The 17,413-nt window shown below is 39.8% G+C and overlaps 1 protein-coding gene across 3 annotated transcripts in view; it reads left to right on the forward strand.

Annotated features, from left to right (window-relative positions):
• The window catches only part of Exoc2 (exocyst complex component 2), a 164,251-nt gene that overhangs the window by 79,981 nt on the left and 66,857 nt on the right, over positions 1-17,413 (forward strand). For all 3 annotated transcript variants that reach the window (XM_028775674.1, XM_028775675.1, XM_028775676.1), the window contains exons 12-13: positions 6,737-6,862; positions 11,123-11,247. In XM_028775674.1, the coding sequence (XP_028631507.1) occupies positions 6,737-6,862; positions 11,123-11,247 (251 nt within the window). The remainder of the gene's footprint in view (positions 1-6,736; positions 6,863-11,122; positions 11,248-17,413) is intronic.

Consider the following 17,413-nt stretch of genomic DNA (forward strand, 5'->3'; position numbering starts at 1 on the left):
ACAAATGCTTTATCAAAGGACCTCTTCTGTGGTTTGCCCTTCCCCCGACCCCAACCCCCAACAACTGAATCTCTGTGGCTCACTGCACAGCTTGAAGACTTCTTTGCAGTGAGAGCCACTAACCACTTGGTGCCTAACTAATCCTGTCCTTTCTTCCTAATAGAAATTAAAGTTAACACTAACTGTTAGGTACACTCAGTTCAGAACATGTACAAGGTAATAGTAAAACGGTGACATTTGCAAGTATTTTTATTCTGTATTCTCTGATTTTTATAATTCTTTGGCTTGCATAATATAGACTTATTTTCCTTTATGTCATCTGTTTATACCTGCTGTGAACCGTAAGACCTTAATAAAATAGAGGTTGCCCTTTTTGGTTACTCTATACCTACTTTATTACAAGCTTTTTCACTGGCCAGTTGGCTGTTCTAGCATCTTGAAAGTTCACATCTTTAATTTTGTTTTCAAAATTCATTTCCTTTTGTAAACTGTTGTTTTGATGTTAAAGTGCACACCAGAAATGTGGCCTAGAACCCAGGTGGGAAGCTCAAATGTGAATGAGGTAAACTGAGTGGTGACTGAGTCCTTTGGGTTAATTGGGATTAAATTATTCCCTTGGAATTAAGAAAATCGCTCTGTTGGAGCTTCTAATATATAGAATCAGAAGATCAAAGAACATTTTTATCTGTTGACACAGGTCTAATTCGTGAGGAATTTGTAATTCTGCCTTGATACACCCACCCCAGCCTTGGCATTGAAATTCCTCTGTGTAGTGCTTGAAAGGAATCCTATCCTGCCTCTGCCTGGAGGCTCCTGGGCCTACATGTTTGGTCAACAAGCAACAGTGGGTGGTCGGGCTGCAGCACAGGACAAGGGCCCGCTGTGCACAGGAAAGTGTGTTCAAAGGTGTTTAAAGGTGTCAAGGAAGTAGGCTGCCCTCCTGCATCTGGGGCGGTGGATCAGTGTCCCCCTGTGCTATTGTAGACTGTGAGAAACTTGCTGGGGGGGGGGGTGTATGGAAACACAGTGAAGGTGTTCCCTGACTGCACACCTGCAGGCTTTGTGTATGGAGCCTGCCAAACACAGTTTAACAAATATTTCCATTTAAAATAATGTGATACATGATAATCAAGATATATGACACATGCTAAAGTTTCCTTTCTTTTTTATAGAATCTTCTAAAAGTCCTTATTGCTATTTGAAACTGATTGTTTCAAGTTCACACATTAAATTTGTGACCTTCACAAAAGCTCTTTGTGAAATAATTAAAAGCTGAAGAGCTTTTATCTAATTCCACAGTTTGTAGAAATCAGAAATGTTTCAAATTCATAGCAAATGGTGACAGATGGTGACATGACCAGGACTGGTCGCCTTTAGTGGTGCTAGGGACATACCCAATACTTCTAAACCAAACTTCCAACTGGTTTTCTCTTAGTAAAACAAGATTTCTGTTCTGTTTTATGTTATTTCAAAAAGAATTTCCGGATTTAATGTTTGATTTAATTTGTTTTGCACATTTCACATTAGAAGAAACATATAAAGAATGTTGCTTCTTGAGGTTATAGAATATTTAACTGGAAAAATAAGACACCAACTTTTGATTGTGTATGAGTTTAATGTTAAGTGTCTTACAGGGTCTTTTCTTTCGGATATCTGGTAAAATTATAAAATGATACTAGTTTCAGAAACTGAAGAATGCAGCTAGGTGTGAAGCTTAACTTCTTGAATTGTGTTGGGATTGTTTCCAGTCCTGCATGGACTTTGAGAAGGAAGCTGTGCTGAGGACCTGTGCTGCAGGACTCTGCCTGCTTAGGATTTCCCGAGTCATCTCTGCATGATAGTTATACAGCAGATAGCTTCCACAGATCCGTAGTAAAGGGGCTTTAATCTCATGAGTCATTTATTCATTTATTCACTCATGCATCCAAGGCATAGTTTCAATTTGTGTTCACTGTAAAGTGGCAAACTTTATACCTTCAATCAAATAATAACTGCCAATCAAAACGTGTGCTCTCCACTTTGTTCATACAAATGATGCAAAATTTCAGATTGAAATTCTGAATCATAAAATAATATCTTTAGAGCTAGAAGGGTTTCATAGTTCCATTGTTTAAAGCATTAATCCTTGTAACTCCATTTTTCAGCATAGTAAGCCACTGCTGATGGCCATGGAACTTACTCTTCAGATGAATTCCTACTGCTGTTCCTAATGTGGGGTTAGTAAATGTAGTAGCCTCATATTTGACAGTAAAAGTTTTTAAAGTTTTCCATGTGTTGCAGATGAAGCTCAAAAGTAAAGTGCCCTAAAGTTCCACTCACCAAAAATCTTAAGAGTTTTGTTTTTTGAGAAATATTATGTCTAAGAAAACAATTGATTTGTTTAAATTCATGTTAGCCTTAAATGTGTGGTGACGGAGAACATTGTCCTCAGCTGATTTCCAGTGGCCAGGGCTGTGAGCTTTCAAAGAAAATATACAAAGTGACACCATCTTCAGCTGTATATGCTTTTTGTAAAAAGACGGTCTTCAATTGTATATGCTTTTTTAAAAAGATGATTTTATTTTAAATTATGTATGTGTTTGTGAGTGTGTGTGGGTATGTACACATGGGTACCAGTGTCCAGGAGGCCAAAGAAGGCACAGAAATCACTCTGGAGCTGGGCCCATGTGGATGCTGGGAACTGAACGTGGGTATCCCACAAGAGCGGCAAGTGCCCTTCACCACACAGTCGTCTCTCGGTCCTAGGTGTGTGTGCCTGTATAATACACATATTCTTTCTAGCTTCTTGTAACAGAAGGTATAAATGAAGACAAGATTGACTTTTGTAGAGAATTTTAAAGTCTTATGCTGATTCTATGGTTTACAAAATAAATTGTATTTCTCTTGTTCTTCATTGCCTATAGAAATACTCATTATCAAAACAACTTATCTGTAATCATCTTTAGAAATAAAAGTATCAAGTCCCAGAATTGAAGCTGTAAAGGAATGTCAGGATCCGCAAGGCCTTTTGATTTTGACATGGTAATAATATGTGATATATAGTTTGTTTAAAATCAACTTCTGAATAAACTTCCTTCTAAACTCGTACCTCCTCTAGCATTCTGTAACACATGGTGAGACCTTTGGTCAGAGGACAGAAACTAAGCCTTGGAAAGAGAAACTCTAGGTTAGTGCCCACCGCTTAGCTTGGAGGGTTTAAAAAGTGATTCTCAAATCTTCATAATGGTGCTGTGACCCGTTAATACAGTTCCTCATGTTGTGGTGACCCCAGCCATAAAATTATAATTGTTGCTACTTTATAACTGTAATTTTGCTACTGTTATGAAATATAATGTAAATGTTTTTGAGAGCTAGTTGCCGAAGGGGTCAGGACCCACAGTTTGAGACCAGTTGCTTAAACTCTTGCATGTAGCCCTGCAGCGCCACCTTCTGGTCATCCAGCTCACATACTGTTACAAAGATATTTCAAGTGCCAGTTGGACCTTCTGGGCACATGCCCTTTCAGCTATCTGCTCTCAGTTTTTGCTGGTAATGCTAATTACCAGATAAGCAGTTCTTTCATGTATAGCTAGCAGAGCACTGATGTGATCCTTTCTGACAGAACAGAACATATTATTAATATCAATGTTAAAGAAAACGATAAGCCAATCTTTAAGTTTCAAAAATCAAGCCTTCTTAAACTACAAATAAAATCAAACCATTTAACTTAAAGTCAAAGTACCAGTTATGGAGAAAAACATTTTTTTGAGGATCCACTTAAGCAATGCTAATTCTAATATTAATAGAAATGTAGATAATATATTTTCATGAGGCTAGAAAATCTTTCCTACTTAATCATAAATGCACAGCCTCAGATCCCATGAACATAATGTAGAATATATATTCATAAAATAAAAGCATTTTGTGACATTTTAAATATTCATATTTATATACATTATGAATTTTCAGATATTCTTACCATGTTACTAAGCTTAAGCCCCTTTATCTTTCTGGTACATCAGAAAGTTAGGGTTTTGATATTAATTTCTTCTATATTTAGTAGCAGTGAAGACTGTATAAACTACAGTATGTAAAATGTCATAAATTATGAAAATTTCCACACAGATTTTTCCATTTAATATGGAAAGAAATCAGTTACAGATAACTTTATCCTACCTATCTGGATTCTTTTTGCTGTCACTGTTACAGATGCCATGCAGAGGCAGATGTCAGGGAAGGGGCTTTACGCTTGCTCATGTGGATTTAAAGTTAGTCATGGCGGTAAAGTCCGGGCAGCAGATTCCATCCACAGTCAGGAAGCAGAGAGCAAGGAAGACTTGTGTTCAGCTAGCATGCTCCTTCCTGTGCAAGCTGGGACCCAACATCAGAGAACAGTACTGCCTACTTTAGTGTGCACCTTCCCACCTCACCCCAGTCAGTGTAAACCCTCTTGGTGTGGAGGAGACTTGCAAATCCATTAATATCAACTATCATATTGATTGTTTGCAGTTTTAAACTTTACATCATATACCACTTATTTTACTTTACATTCTGGATTATAGAAGTCTTATGTTGTATGTAGTATGTTTTAAAGAAGGAATAGATATGCAGCAGTTAGCACAGTCATCAGAACAGGGTTCACGAACAATTCTATCCCACAAAGGAAGGAAAGAAGGAAGGAAGGAAGGAAGGAAGGGAGGAAAGAAGGAAGGAAGGAAGGAAGGAAGGAAGGAAGGAAGGAAGGAAGGAAGGAAATCTAAGTTACATAACTTTTATTCTGTAAAACCCACTATAGAATGTAGCCAGTACTACACCATGTTTAGTGATGCACAGTGACAGGGACTCATGAAGAAAGGTCCTGTTCCTTCTCACTGTATTCTCTGAATAGCAACTTAAGTCATATTGAGTTGTTTATTGACTTATTTTCTGCCCCAAGTCGACCAGAATCTAACGTCCTCCAGAACAGTGCACATAGAATTGCTGAGTAAATGCTTGTTAGATGTTATTGAAAAGCTGTCATCTGTGTTGCCATAGAAATATCACCTTATTCTCATCAAAATATTATTTAGATTTATAAACAGTACTTTTCTTTAGAACTTGAAAATACCCATATTCTTTTAAAATTTAATTATAAACAGTTTTTAGTAAGTAACTTGAAATCAGTCACTCGTATCTTAAGGGAGTTCTCTGTGGAAGGTCCAGTCATGTGGGAAAGAGAGAGATATAATAGTTCTTGTTCCCCAAGGAGACAGTGCTTGGAGGTGAACCGTACAGCATGAAGTTGTCAGAGGAGAGCACATCCTGACTGATGGCAGAGGCATCGAAGGTGGAAAACAATTTGAGCTGGCCAGGCAGTAGCTGTGGTGGTTGCACTTTAAGGATAGAAGTCTACGTGGATGAAGGAAGAGAAGCAGCGAGTGAGGCCTGCTGGTGGGGAAAATAGGAAATTTGGTGAGAGAGCAGACAAGGCCTCCTTCCTCCTCTTCCCCTCAGCCAACAACAAGAAGAAAAAGATCCACATTTGTTAGCATTTTGAGACAAGATCTCATGTAGCCCAGGCTGGCCTGAACTAGCTTATGTAGCTAGGGCTGGCATTAAACTACGGATCTTCCTGCAGCCACCTCCTGAGTGCTTCAGTGACTGGTGTGGAGTTTCTTGACAGAAATAGAATGTTTAGCTTCTACAGTGTTAACTGTGTTAGGTTAGAAGGATTCAAATTTGGTGGCTGTGAAAATAGGGAATGGAATCCCATATTCCAAAGGGACAGCAGTGAAAGCAAGTGAGCATGTGTGAGCCATGTGAGCTGTGTGAACTGTGTGAGCTGTGTGAACTATGTGAGCTGTGTGAGCATGTGTGAGTGTGTGAGCTATGTGAGCTGTGTGAACTATGTGAGCATGTGTAAGAGTGTGTGAGCTATGTGAGCCGTGTGAGCTGTGTGAACTGTGTGAACTGTGTGAGCATGTATAAGAGTGTGTGAGCTATGTGAGCTGTGTGAACTGTGTGAGCGTGTGTGAGCTGTGTGAGCATGTGCAAGCTGTGTGAGCTATGTGAGTGTGTGTGAGCTATGTAAGCTGTGTGAACTATGTGAGCGTGTGCGAGCTGTGTGAGCATGTATGAGTTGTATAAGCTGTGTGAGCGTGTGTGAGGGTGTGTGAGCTGTGTGAGCATGTGTGAGCTGTGTGAGCTATGTGAGCTGTGTGAACTGTGTGAGCTGTGTGAACTGTGTGAGCTGTGTGAGCCATGTGAGCATGTGTGAATCTTGTGAGCTGTGTGAGCCGTGTGAGCCGTGTGAGCTGTGGTATTTATGTATGCAGAGGAATGAGAAGCAAGGCTTGGAAGCCCGTGGCTTCCTATCTAAGCATGGCTCTTGTTTTGTAGCCATTGAGTTTTGTATGTCTACTTTCACAGTGTCGCCACACCTGATTTTACTGCATGCTTTCTCAAATCACACATCAACTCCACCATGTTGTCTCTTAGAACTTGGTATTAACCAGAATGGTGAGTCGAGTTGTCCATGTGTGATATAATGGAACTAACTTTGTAACCTATTTAGGGCTATGAGTAACTCGGTGGCAGAACCTTTACATGAGGGCCTGGATTCATTCCTCAGCATCACAAGAAATACAAGAACAAAAGCTATTTGTAGAAATTTTCACTTAAATTCTTTATTTAAAAGAGTGGAGTGGTTGAGCAAGAAAGAGCCTTGAAGAAGCACTGTATTTGATTAAACTCCACAGAAATACCATCTCTCTTCCAGGTAACCCAGGCCCGCACAGCCCCATGCTCGACCTAGATAACGATGTGCGCCCAGCAGTGTTGGGCCATCTCAGCCAGACAGCGTCACTGAAGAGGGGCAGCAGCTTTCAGTCTGGCCGAGATGACAGTAAGTTATCACCCCTACTTCCATGTGATCTTTCAGACTTACGTACTTTGAAGGGATGTGGTAAAAAAGACTCCATGTCATGCTTAAGAAGATTGGCAGGTAGTAAAAAGATGAAACAGAGTACAATATTCTTGAGTTTCCCCCATGCTACATGGGGCAAGGCCTGGAACCACACCACTTTGCACAGGCCTGGATGACCGAGCAACAGTGTGTTAAGTACTAAGGACCTAGATGACTGAGCAACAGTAAGTACTTGCACCACATCCAGCACTATGGTTTCTGTCTGACAGCACTGCCCAGAGCTGTGTCAGTCTTCTCCATTGCTGTGAACTGGGACAAAGTTATTTACCCACTAATCTGCCATAAAAGATCTGCTGAACTAAACTTTTGGAATCAGTTTGCTATTTTTTTAAAAAAAATTGTTCAGTAATTTTCTCATCATAAAATGGTTTCAGTTTTAGTTCTTATTGGATTTAAGAGAGGACCTAAATTTACTTTTTGCCCCTGTTGTGGTTTTTCAAATAATGTTTTGTTTTTAAGTCAGCAAGAAGTTAGGATCGTTTTCATGATCAGCTACTTTGAGAATAGTGTGTGGAGCGTGTATGAATCTGAGTGAATACTATATGCATGGGTAGAGTGCACAGTCAGACCATTCCGAGGTCTGCCAGCTTCATGGGGGTGTGGGTTCTGTCCACGCTGCTTTCACTGATTTCCTAGCAAAGAATGCATGTGGTACGGGCACATATTCCGCAGTAGGAATGCAGAGTAGTAGCAGTGCTCAGAGAGCTGAGTGGTACGGTAATGGTGCTTCAACTACTCTTTGTGAGAAAATGCCATGCAACTGCTACAGTCAGGCAACTCTTCCAGTGCTTTAGTTTAAAGAGTTTATTTTGGGAGCTGGTGAGAGTGCACAGTAGTTAAGAACCCTTGGTGCTCTTGCAGAAGGCACTTGTGTGGTTCCCAGAACCTAAGTGGTGCTTCACAACATCTGTATGGAACTCCGGTTCTAGGGGATCTAGTGGCCTTGACTCATTTCCATTGGCATCAGGCTGGCCGTGGCATGTGCATTCCAGACAACATGGTATCTGCTGTTAGTAAAGTAGTTTGGTGTTATTGGTTACTTTTAGGGAAAATAGCCGTGTTGTCAGATGAAATCTGCTTCTTGGTAGACTTGCCATATGTTGAACTAGTCTGTTCTAAAAACTGAAGGCAGAGCTTGCTCGGTCAACAGTCTACATAGTTCAAGTCAGAGGTGATAAGCACGTAGAGACTCTTCAAGCTTTCACCAGGGGAACAAATAAAAGTGTCCAGCACCCTTAGATATAGAGAACCATACCTTTTACTTATGAAAATGAGTTTAAAACTTTTCCCACAATATAGAAATGCTAATGTGCCCTAGCTTGCAGAGGCCCTAAGCTGGCAAAAGGAAGTTTCCGTGCTTCTTAAGCAGATGAAATCCTCACTCTTGTTCCTGACAGTGGCCATTGTAAAAGACAGTAATACTTCAGTCTCACAAAACCCCCAGAGTTTTGTTCTGTGTGGTCTTGGGTTTGAGTGCTTGTTTGTTGGTGAGAATATAACAAAGAAAACATACTGCTTTCATGTTTCTTCTAAGAGTGGACAGAAGCCCTTTGCACGTAATGAGGTCCCTCTCAATATTACCTATAGCTGCACTTTCTGACCCAGTGTTCTTGTGGGGTTTATTCTTAATTGTACAAGTGCTAAATAAGGAGGATTTCATTTAGTGAAAACATCAGATTTAACTAAAACACAGTAGGCAATCTTATCTGTTAGGAGGAAGCTTGTTAATTTGAATAATCTCAAATAAAATAGTCTGCACAGATGTTCTCTGTATGAATATGAAGCTCCAGGAACCAGTGATGAGAAGTTCGGAGAGCCAAACTGTGTGGAAATCACGGAATTGCAGGACTTCTGGCAACAAAGAGAACATATTTATATTTCCTTCCATATATAAAAAGCACTTGACAAAGAATTATAAGAAACCTATTCACAACTCTTTTTCAATGGCCAAATGGAGGAAGGAGCGTTTTAAAATAAATCTGCTGCACCCCTCCCTCACTGGAATACAATGACAACACTTTTTGTCTGTTTTTTTTGTTGTTGTTGTTTGTTTGTTTTGTTTTAATTTCTGTCTACCTGGACTCTTTCTCTGCTTAGGATAGGACTCATGGTATTATGTGTACTACACAAGTTTCAGATACTGAGCTGAAAGGCAACCCTGCCTAGGTATACTTTGTAAAGAAGCCTGGGTTTGTTTATAGAGTGAGGGTTAGGGCTGGACCCCAGAGCTGGTGACTGCTGTGTTCTGGCCTGAGTATGGCTGTGTGGGGAGTAGCTAGAGGCAGCAGGAGGTTAGAGAGGAACCCATAGCCAGAGCTTGTGATTACCTTGTAGCTAAAGGTAGAAGAACCAGGAAATGGATAATACTGCTGAATTTCTCCAGTTTTCTTCTATTAGATGAGGGTTTTAGTACACTTTTCACCTTGTATTTCTGTGCCGTGGATTGCTAGCTAGTCTTTATGTGATTGCGCTTGCGTGTGTTCATGGATTCTTGACTGAATTTTCACCCACCCTTATAAACCCTCTCACCCACTGCCCCAGAGTAGGGAAAGCCCCCTTCGTGTACCATCCTACCCTGGGATATCTAGTCCCAGCAGGACTAAGCACAACCTCTCCTACTGAGGCCCAACCAGCTTGTCGAGCTAGGAGAAGGGGATCCAGTGTCAGGGAACAGAGTCAGAGACCGCCCACACTCCAATTGTTAGAGGACTCAGGTGTGGACCAAGTTGCACATCTGTTACAAATGTGTATGAGGTCTAGGTCCAGCTCCTGCATGCTCTTTGGTTGGTGGTTCAAGTCTCTGTGAGCCCCCAGTGGCCTATGTTAGTTGACTCTGTAAGTCTTCTTGTGGTGTCCTTGACCCCTCTGGTTTCCTCAATTTTTCATTCTACTCTTCCACAAGACTTTCCTAAGCTCTACCTGATGTTTGGCTGTGGGTCTGCCTCTGTTTCAATCCTCTGCTGGATGAGGCCTCTCAGGAGAGAGTTCTGCTAGGTTCCTGTCTGCAAGCACAGCAGAGTATCATTAATAGTGTCAGGGGTTGGCTCTCTGACATGGAATGGATCTCAAGTTTAGGCAGTCATTGGAAGGCTGTTCCCTCATCTCTGTTCCATCTTTATTCCTACACATCTTGTAGGCAGGACAAATTTTGAGTTGAATGTTTTGTGGGTGAATTAATGTCCCCCTCCCTCCACTGGAAGTCCCACCTGGCTACAAGAGGTGGCCACTTTAGTCTCCATATCCACAGTTGGTAGAAATCGAAGCTAGGGTTGCCCCCATAGACTCCTTGGAGTCTCCCCTGTCCCAGGTCTCCAGTTTGTCACCAGAGATGCTCCCCACTGATTTCCATTCTCACTTCCAGTCCTTTGTGCCCCCCTTTCTCCACCCCTTTTCTCCTATTTTGTTTCCCCTTCTGACTGAGATTCACACATCTTCCCTTGGGCCCTCCTTATTACTTAGCTTCTTTGGGTCTGCAGATTGTATCATGGTTATCCTGTACTTTATGGCTAATGTCTACTTAAAAGTGAGTACAAACCATATGAATGTTTCTGGGTCTGAATTAACACACTCAGGATGATATTCTCTAGTTCCATCCATTTGCTTTGCCTGCAAATTTCATGGTATCATTGTTTTTAATAGCTGAATTGTATACCATTGTGTAGATATACTACATTTTCTTTATCCATTTTTTGGTTGAGGGACATCTAAGTTGTTTCTAGTTTCTGTATATTATGAATAAAGCTGCTATGAACCTAGTTGAGCAACTGTCCTTTTGGTATGGTGGGACACCTTTTTGGTATAGCCATCCAGGAGTTGACTGATTGTCTTTTGCAGGCAGCTAGGAGGAGGCTCTTTTCTATATTGGGAGGAGATTGACCTCCAAGCCCACACCCACAATGACACATTCCTCTAACAACACCATACCTCCTAATAGTGCCACTTCGTGTGGGGCAAAAATATTCAAACCACCACACTAGCAATCCTTAGGATAAGGCTGAAGCACTGTCCCCTGAGGCCTGGGCAGCTGCTCTCCCCTTCTCCGATGCCTGGCATTTCCAGTCCAGTGCTGAGAGAAGTGCCTCATCAGAAGGAAGGGAAGGGGGCAGGTCTCTGTGTTCCAGTAGATTTTTTTTCTTGATTCACAAGTGTATTCATGTGTTTTATTCTTTTACCCTTTAGCATGGAGGTACAAGACTCCCCACAGAGTGGCATTTGTTGAAAAATTAACCAAGCTTGTGTTAAGTCAGCTGCCTAATTTCTGGAAACTCTGGATTTCATATGTTAATGGAAGTCTTTTCAGTGAGGTATGTATATATTTCTGACTACAGATCACTGAATTTCTGGGCTTAAAACTAAAATTTTAGGGTTCTTTTTTAAAAGTCTTAGATGTCTAACACCTTTACCCATTTTTGCATATTTTTAAAAAATTAATTGACTTTTTTATTAAAGAAACTGGCAAGTAAATAATACATCACACACCAAAATTACCCATTTTCACATTTTTAAAGATTCATTGAAAGCATTATAAATCCCTGTGACCTTGAGTTTGTTCTGTGACTGAGACTTAGTTTTCTTATCTGTAAACATGAAATCGCGTGATTCTCTTGCTCCGCAGTGGTTCTAAGGGTTAAATGAGATACACATCTAACGAGAGGTCAAGGAAGTCGGTTTAGAGATTCCGAATCTCATGGAATGTTGACCAGGCCAGATTGTGCGGGTGTTTAATATATGACCAATCAGTGATAGACAAGGAGGAGCAGTGGCCCTGGGGCTCGAACCTGAGTTTCCCAGTGGAGAGAACGTGGTAGTCACACAGGTTATCCAGCCACTGTCTTCGAATGTACGTTTTATAAATCATTACACTTTCAGAGTCAACATTACTGAGTATATTTTTAATGTAATACTTTCAGTGTAGTCTTGGAGAGTATCACATATGTGTACAATGTATTTTGGTTATATCCACACTCTTTCCCCCACTAACTCACTCTGGTTACCCACAATAGTCCTCCTCCCAGCCTCGTCCAGTAACGCTGATTTGTCTGCCTCCCACCATCACCTACAGAGCGCAGTGAGTGTGCCTATGCACATGGGAGCTGCACATCCTCTAGGATCAGTTGCAACCTTCCAGGGACATATGACCAAAGAAAACTAGTTTCTCTTCCTCACTACCAACATCTGCCAATAGCTCCTCGACTATGGTTAAGGCCTTGTGAGTCATATCTTCTTGACTGAATTTCCGGGGCTTGAGTTTGTGTGTGTCTTGGTCAAGTAGCCACAGCTGGTGTGAGCTCACTAGGGCAGTAGACATGCATGTCCAGAAGACAACATTTCACAGCACTCTTCCTGTCCTCTGACTCGTAATTGCTTCTGCGTCTTCATCTGCAGGCATCCCAGTAAGGGCTGAGCATCAGTCGCTTATTCTTGGTGCTTTGGCCAATTATGAGTCTCTGATCCCTGCAGATGCCTGGTAAGGTTGAGAGCAGCGCAGGTACTGGCCTGTAACTGAGAAATTGAATTTATATTCAGAAAGAATTTACCCATGCCTTTCTCTTGAAGTGTACTCCTACATACTCTAGCAATTTCAGAGTCTTATGTTGAGGTCCTTGAGCCATTTGGTGTTGAGTTTTGTACATGTGAGATATGAAGATCTAGTTTTATCTACGTGCAGACATTGAATTTTCCTTTCTCCGATGTATATGTTGTTATCTTTGTCAAAAATCAAGTGGCTATAGGTATGTAGGTTTATGTCTGGGTTGTCTGTTATTTTCCTTTGGCCTATGTGTCTGTTTTTTTTGTGCCAGTATTGTACTGCTTCTATCACTATGGCTCTGCAGGAGAGTTTGAAATCAGGGGTGGTGATACCTCCAGCAGTATTCCTTTGCCTAGGATTGAGTTGGCTCTCTGGGAACTTTTTTACTTCCATATGAATTTTAAGATTTTGTTTTCCTATTGAAGAATATCACTGGAACTTTTATGGCTTTTAACAGAAAGGGGTGCTGGATTTTGTCAAGCCTTTTCTAGGTCTATGAAGATGATCTTGTGATTTCTGCCCTTGAAACTATTATGTAATTTGTAGGATTGGTTGATTTATACATATTTAATAATCTTAGACTTCTAGAGTAAAGCCAACTTATACATGATAAATAATCTTTTAAATGTGTCCTTGAGTTGATTATGGGTTTATGTTCATCAGGGAAATGGATCTATAATTTTTGTTTTTTCTTTTATTTTTGTCTGGCTTGAGTATCAGGGTAATATCAGGTTGGTTAGAAGAATATGGCAATGGACTTTTCTATTTATGGGATAGTGTGAGAAGCATTGGTTGTTACCTTGTGCATGATATAGATCTTTTAAGTTATTTTATCTTGTTTAATTTTGGTATTTTTGTTTGTTTGTTTGTTTACTTTTAGGTAATGCTATAGATACCACTAAAATTCAGAAAATCATTATGTATTACCAAAAAAAAATACTAAATTGGGGTATCAATTGAGTGATAACTGCTTGTTTCCTAGGTTCATTTGGGTGGACTATGTGTCTCCATCCTTTATCTGAAGATACTATCTCTTTTGAAGGGAGATGCATTTCTTGGAGGCAACAAATAGATGATCTTTTCTTTTGATTCAGTATACTACCTTGTGCCTTTTGATGGGGAATTGAGATTACCAGCATTTTAATTTTGATTGAAAATGTGTACTGATTTTTGTCATCTTGTTGGTGTCATAATGTTTTGCTTCTTTCCTTCTTCTCTTGTTTAACTATAGTTTTAGTGTGACTTATTTCATCCTGTGGCTTTATGAATGAACTCTTTTTTCCAAGTTTTTTCTCTAGAGCTTTGTGTCAGTTATGAAAGGTTCGTTTATTGTATATTGTCATCTGGGTAGACAGTTGTTATTTAAGCCATCTTGGCTTTTAAGGTTTCAAACCTTGGTTGTCCTAATGGACAATCTCCCATATGACCTGTGCTTCTCTCTTGTTGCTTTCAGTATACTTTTTTTTGTTGTTCTATATATTTAGTGTTTTTATTATGATCTGATGTGCTGAAGTTCTTTCCTGGTCATGTTTATCTGGTATCCTAATGCCTCCTGTGTCCGGAGTGTCATCTCTTTTCCTAACTCTGGGAGTTGTTTTCTATGCCTTTGGGACAAGACTTTCCTCCTCCTGTGCCTATTATCTTTAAGGTTGATTTTGTTCAGAATGTCAGGTGTGAATTCAGATGCCCATTAGTACCTTCTTCTTATTTGTCTTTGTCCTCGTTGGATTGTTCATCCACTTTGCCCTCAACCCCAGATACTCTGTTCTCTCCTTCCCTGATTTACTCTATTACTGAGACTGCAGATTTTTTAAATTGAATGTAGTAACTTTTGTTTCTCTTTTAGCATTTAAGTAGCTTTTCTCTTTTGAATTCCTCCTTCGTGTCATGTTTTGCCTTCTGTGTCTTTTTTTTCAGTTATTTGCTTGTGTGTATGTGTTTTTAACATTTCTGAATTTATTATTTTAAGTTCTCTATCTGGGATTTCATTTAACTTACTCTTACTAGAAGACATGTAGGGTTAATAATTTTTGGAGACGATATATTATCTTGTCTTCTTCTATTTCTTTTGTTACTCCATTGGGATTCATGCATCTGGTGGTATTTTGCTTTGTATATTTAATTTTGTCAGCTATTGAAGTATTTGTAATGTTCAAGTGGGACTTAATTATAGTAGAATTGAGTGTGTAGTTTAGAAAATAATTCCTTAGTCTAGGAGTTCATGGTGTTTGATGCAAACTCTATATTATTCCTTGAGTATATTATTAACTGGAAAAGCAGCCATATCTGCTTGCTATTACCACTGTGCAAAAGTCATATTAGCCAATTAATAGCAGTGACATCTTTGACGTGAGTTGTTCCTAGAGAGTAAACAACTAAGCATGGTATGGAGTTGCCTTGGATTTTAGTTAATAGGATTAGGAGTGGGAGAGAAGTAGAGTTGATAGGATAAGAATTGACAATTAGATCAACTTTAAAAAATCAAAGAGGGTAAAATGGCAGGGAGGGGAAAGTTGGTATACTGTTGGGTCCACAGATAATAGTGGTACAGTCAGTAAAGAGTAAAAAGATGAGAGGGTAAGGATGAGAGAAAGAAGAAAAACACAGGGACGAGTGAGTCATGTGTGATGTGGCCGAAGACTCTCATGAATGCGTTAGCAAGCTAAGTAGAAAAAAATAACAGCCTGAAGATTTAATTGAGCAGTATAGAAGCCAAAGTAAAACTCTCAAGACACGTATAGTCAAGAGTGTACTAGAATGTACACAGTAAAGAGAACTAATGGAGTGAATCTCAGGCACAGCTGCTGTAAGTTAAAGGTGAAGTTCTCGGTCCTCAGGCTCTAGCAGATTTCTTGAGCCTCTGGTCTCTGCAGACTCAGCAGTCAGGATTCTGGTGTGTCAGGGAGGGGAGGCTGTAAGTTGTTTTTATAGTTCCTTTGTACCTCTGCACTCTACCTTGGCCTCTTCTGGTCCTGTAGGTCTTGTCTGTATGAGGAGCAGCACTTCCCTTTTAGTGTCCCACATTTACCAAGTACCTTAATCACAGTGTGCATCTGTCCCCAGTTATGAGGGTGTGAAAATTATGTGCACTCAAAAGAAATGCACTTTGATCACTTTATAGGCTGGTGAAAAGTGGCATAGTCATCCCTTCATGTGTAGATCTTGAGAAGGAACAACTGATACTTGGTAGTAGCCGTGTTTGTAGGTTACTGTGCCCCGCAGAGGTAGCATCTAGTCTAAAATGCAGTGGACACAGAGTTTGATCCCTATTGTCATATCCGCCATTAGGATTATCCCTGTATTTAAAATGACATTGGCCTGGCACATATAGGTGTAAACAAGATTTAGTAGCATTGGAAAGTAGTAGACTGATGAACTTCTACAGTAGCACAAAAGGATGTCAAGGCAGATGAATGCACATGAAAAGCGAGTCCCATAGAAAATGGGCTAGAAGTGCCATGTTCATTATTTCCACCCAAGTGGTTTTTCTGGTCATTTTGGGCCTGCCTGCTTCTGTCTGTCTGTCTGTCTGTCTGTGTCTGTCTGTCTGTCTGAAGACAGGATTTCTCTGTGTAGTGCTCTTTAGACCAGGCTAACCTTGAACTCAGAGAGATCGACCTGCCTGAGTGCTGGGATTAAAGGTGTGCACCACCAGCACCTGGCTGGATCATTTTTTTATAGGTGGCAAATATCAAATGCAGAGTACTTGCTTCATTTCTTTCTAGAGTCATGAAGCTGACAAATGCTTTTGATCTTTCCTATCTCAGTTAAAAGAGAATATACTTCTTTATAGATCCTTCATAGTTAGAGTAAATATGTAAATATGTGGTTATAGAAAAAACTCTGCATGTTTTTAGAGTATTTATTCTACTGAAAAGCTTAAAAGCCACCACTGAAAAGTTGCAAGAAGCAGAAGAGTTAGAAAATTTACCCACTTAACCAGTCTATGAGTGAAACAAGAAAGTTCATTAAGTGGACATTAGAAGAAGGCGCTTTAGATAATTGATATAAGAGAGCTTTAAACACTGTTCACTTTAAATGTCCTTTTATTTCTAAATTGTAGAACTGTCTTATTAAGAGCTCAGCTTTGCAAGTTTCTTACAGTTTAAACAATAGTCCCTTCTTTAAGCTATTTGGGCCCATGTGAATCAGAACAGTGAAATCGGCCGTTGGGCTCACCACAAACTGGTTTTGGTCTGATTATGCAGGAAAGAACTGAGGCTTTAGTTAACGAAATGGTTAATAATAATGTCTCACCTGTAGGTGTGCGTCAAACGTAGTGTATTTTAAAGTATCAAATAATTCTTATACATTAGGAATCAGCATTTTAAAAGTTTCAGAGCTTAAAGCACATTTGAGTGTTATTAAAGGTTAAAAAGTTTGATTTTCTTTTAAATAGGGCAGACCTTATGAACCCTTTGTATTTTTGTCTTGGGATTGCTCAGATATGTAATATCAAAACCATCAGAAACTGTTGCTATCATATAAAACTCTCAGCCATCTGCTCTCTATTTTATTGACATTGGGTCTCCAGAAAAGAGCTCTACCAGGCTTTTTAGAATATCATAGCATGGCATGGCATATCATGGCTTGACATGACATGGCATGTCATTGCATAAGCATACAAGCATAAACATATGCTTAGCATAGAATGCTCCACCCTGGTGGCTGGGCAGTCTGTCACAACAAGACTTGATATCTAGGGGATTTTGGAAGGCATTTAGATCAGAACAGGTTGAAGGTAGAGAAGCTTTTGAAGCATGTTCAGAATAGTATCCTAACTACAGTGTGCCAGGCACAGATGCACACACACACATATATATACATACTATACATGTACACACACATAGTGCATGCATAAATCCATTCTAAAATACTCAGATATATAAATATAAATATAAATATAAATATAAATATAAATATAAATATAAATATAAATA

This window comes from Grammomys surdaster, unplaced genomic scaffold (genome assembly GCF_004785775.1).
Source record: "Grammomys surdaster isolate TR1022 unplaced genomic scaffold, NIH_TR_1.0 258, whole genome shotgun sequence".
NCBI lineage: Eukaryota > Metazoa > Chordata > Mammalia > Rodentia > Muridae > Grammomys > Grammomys surdaster.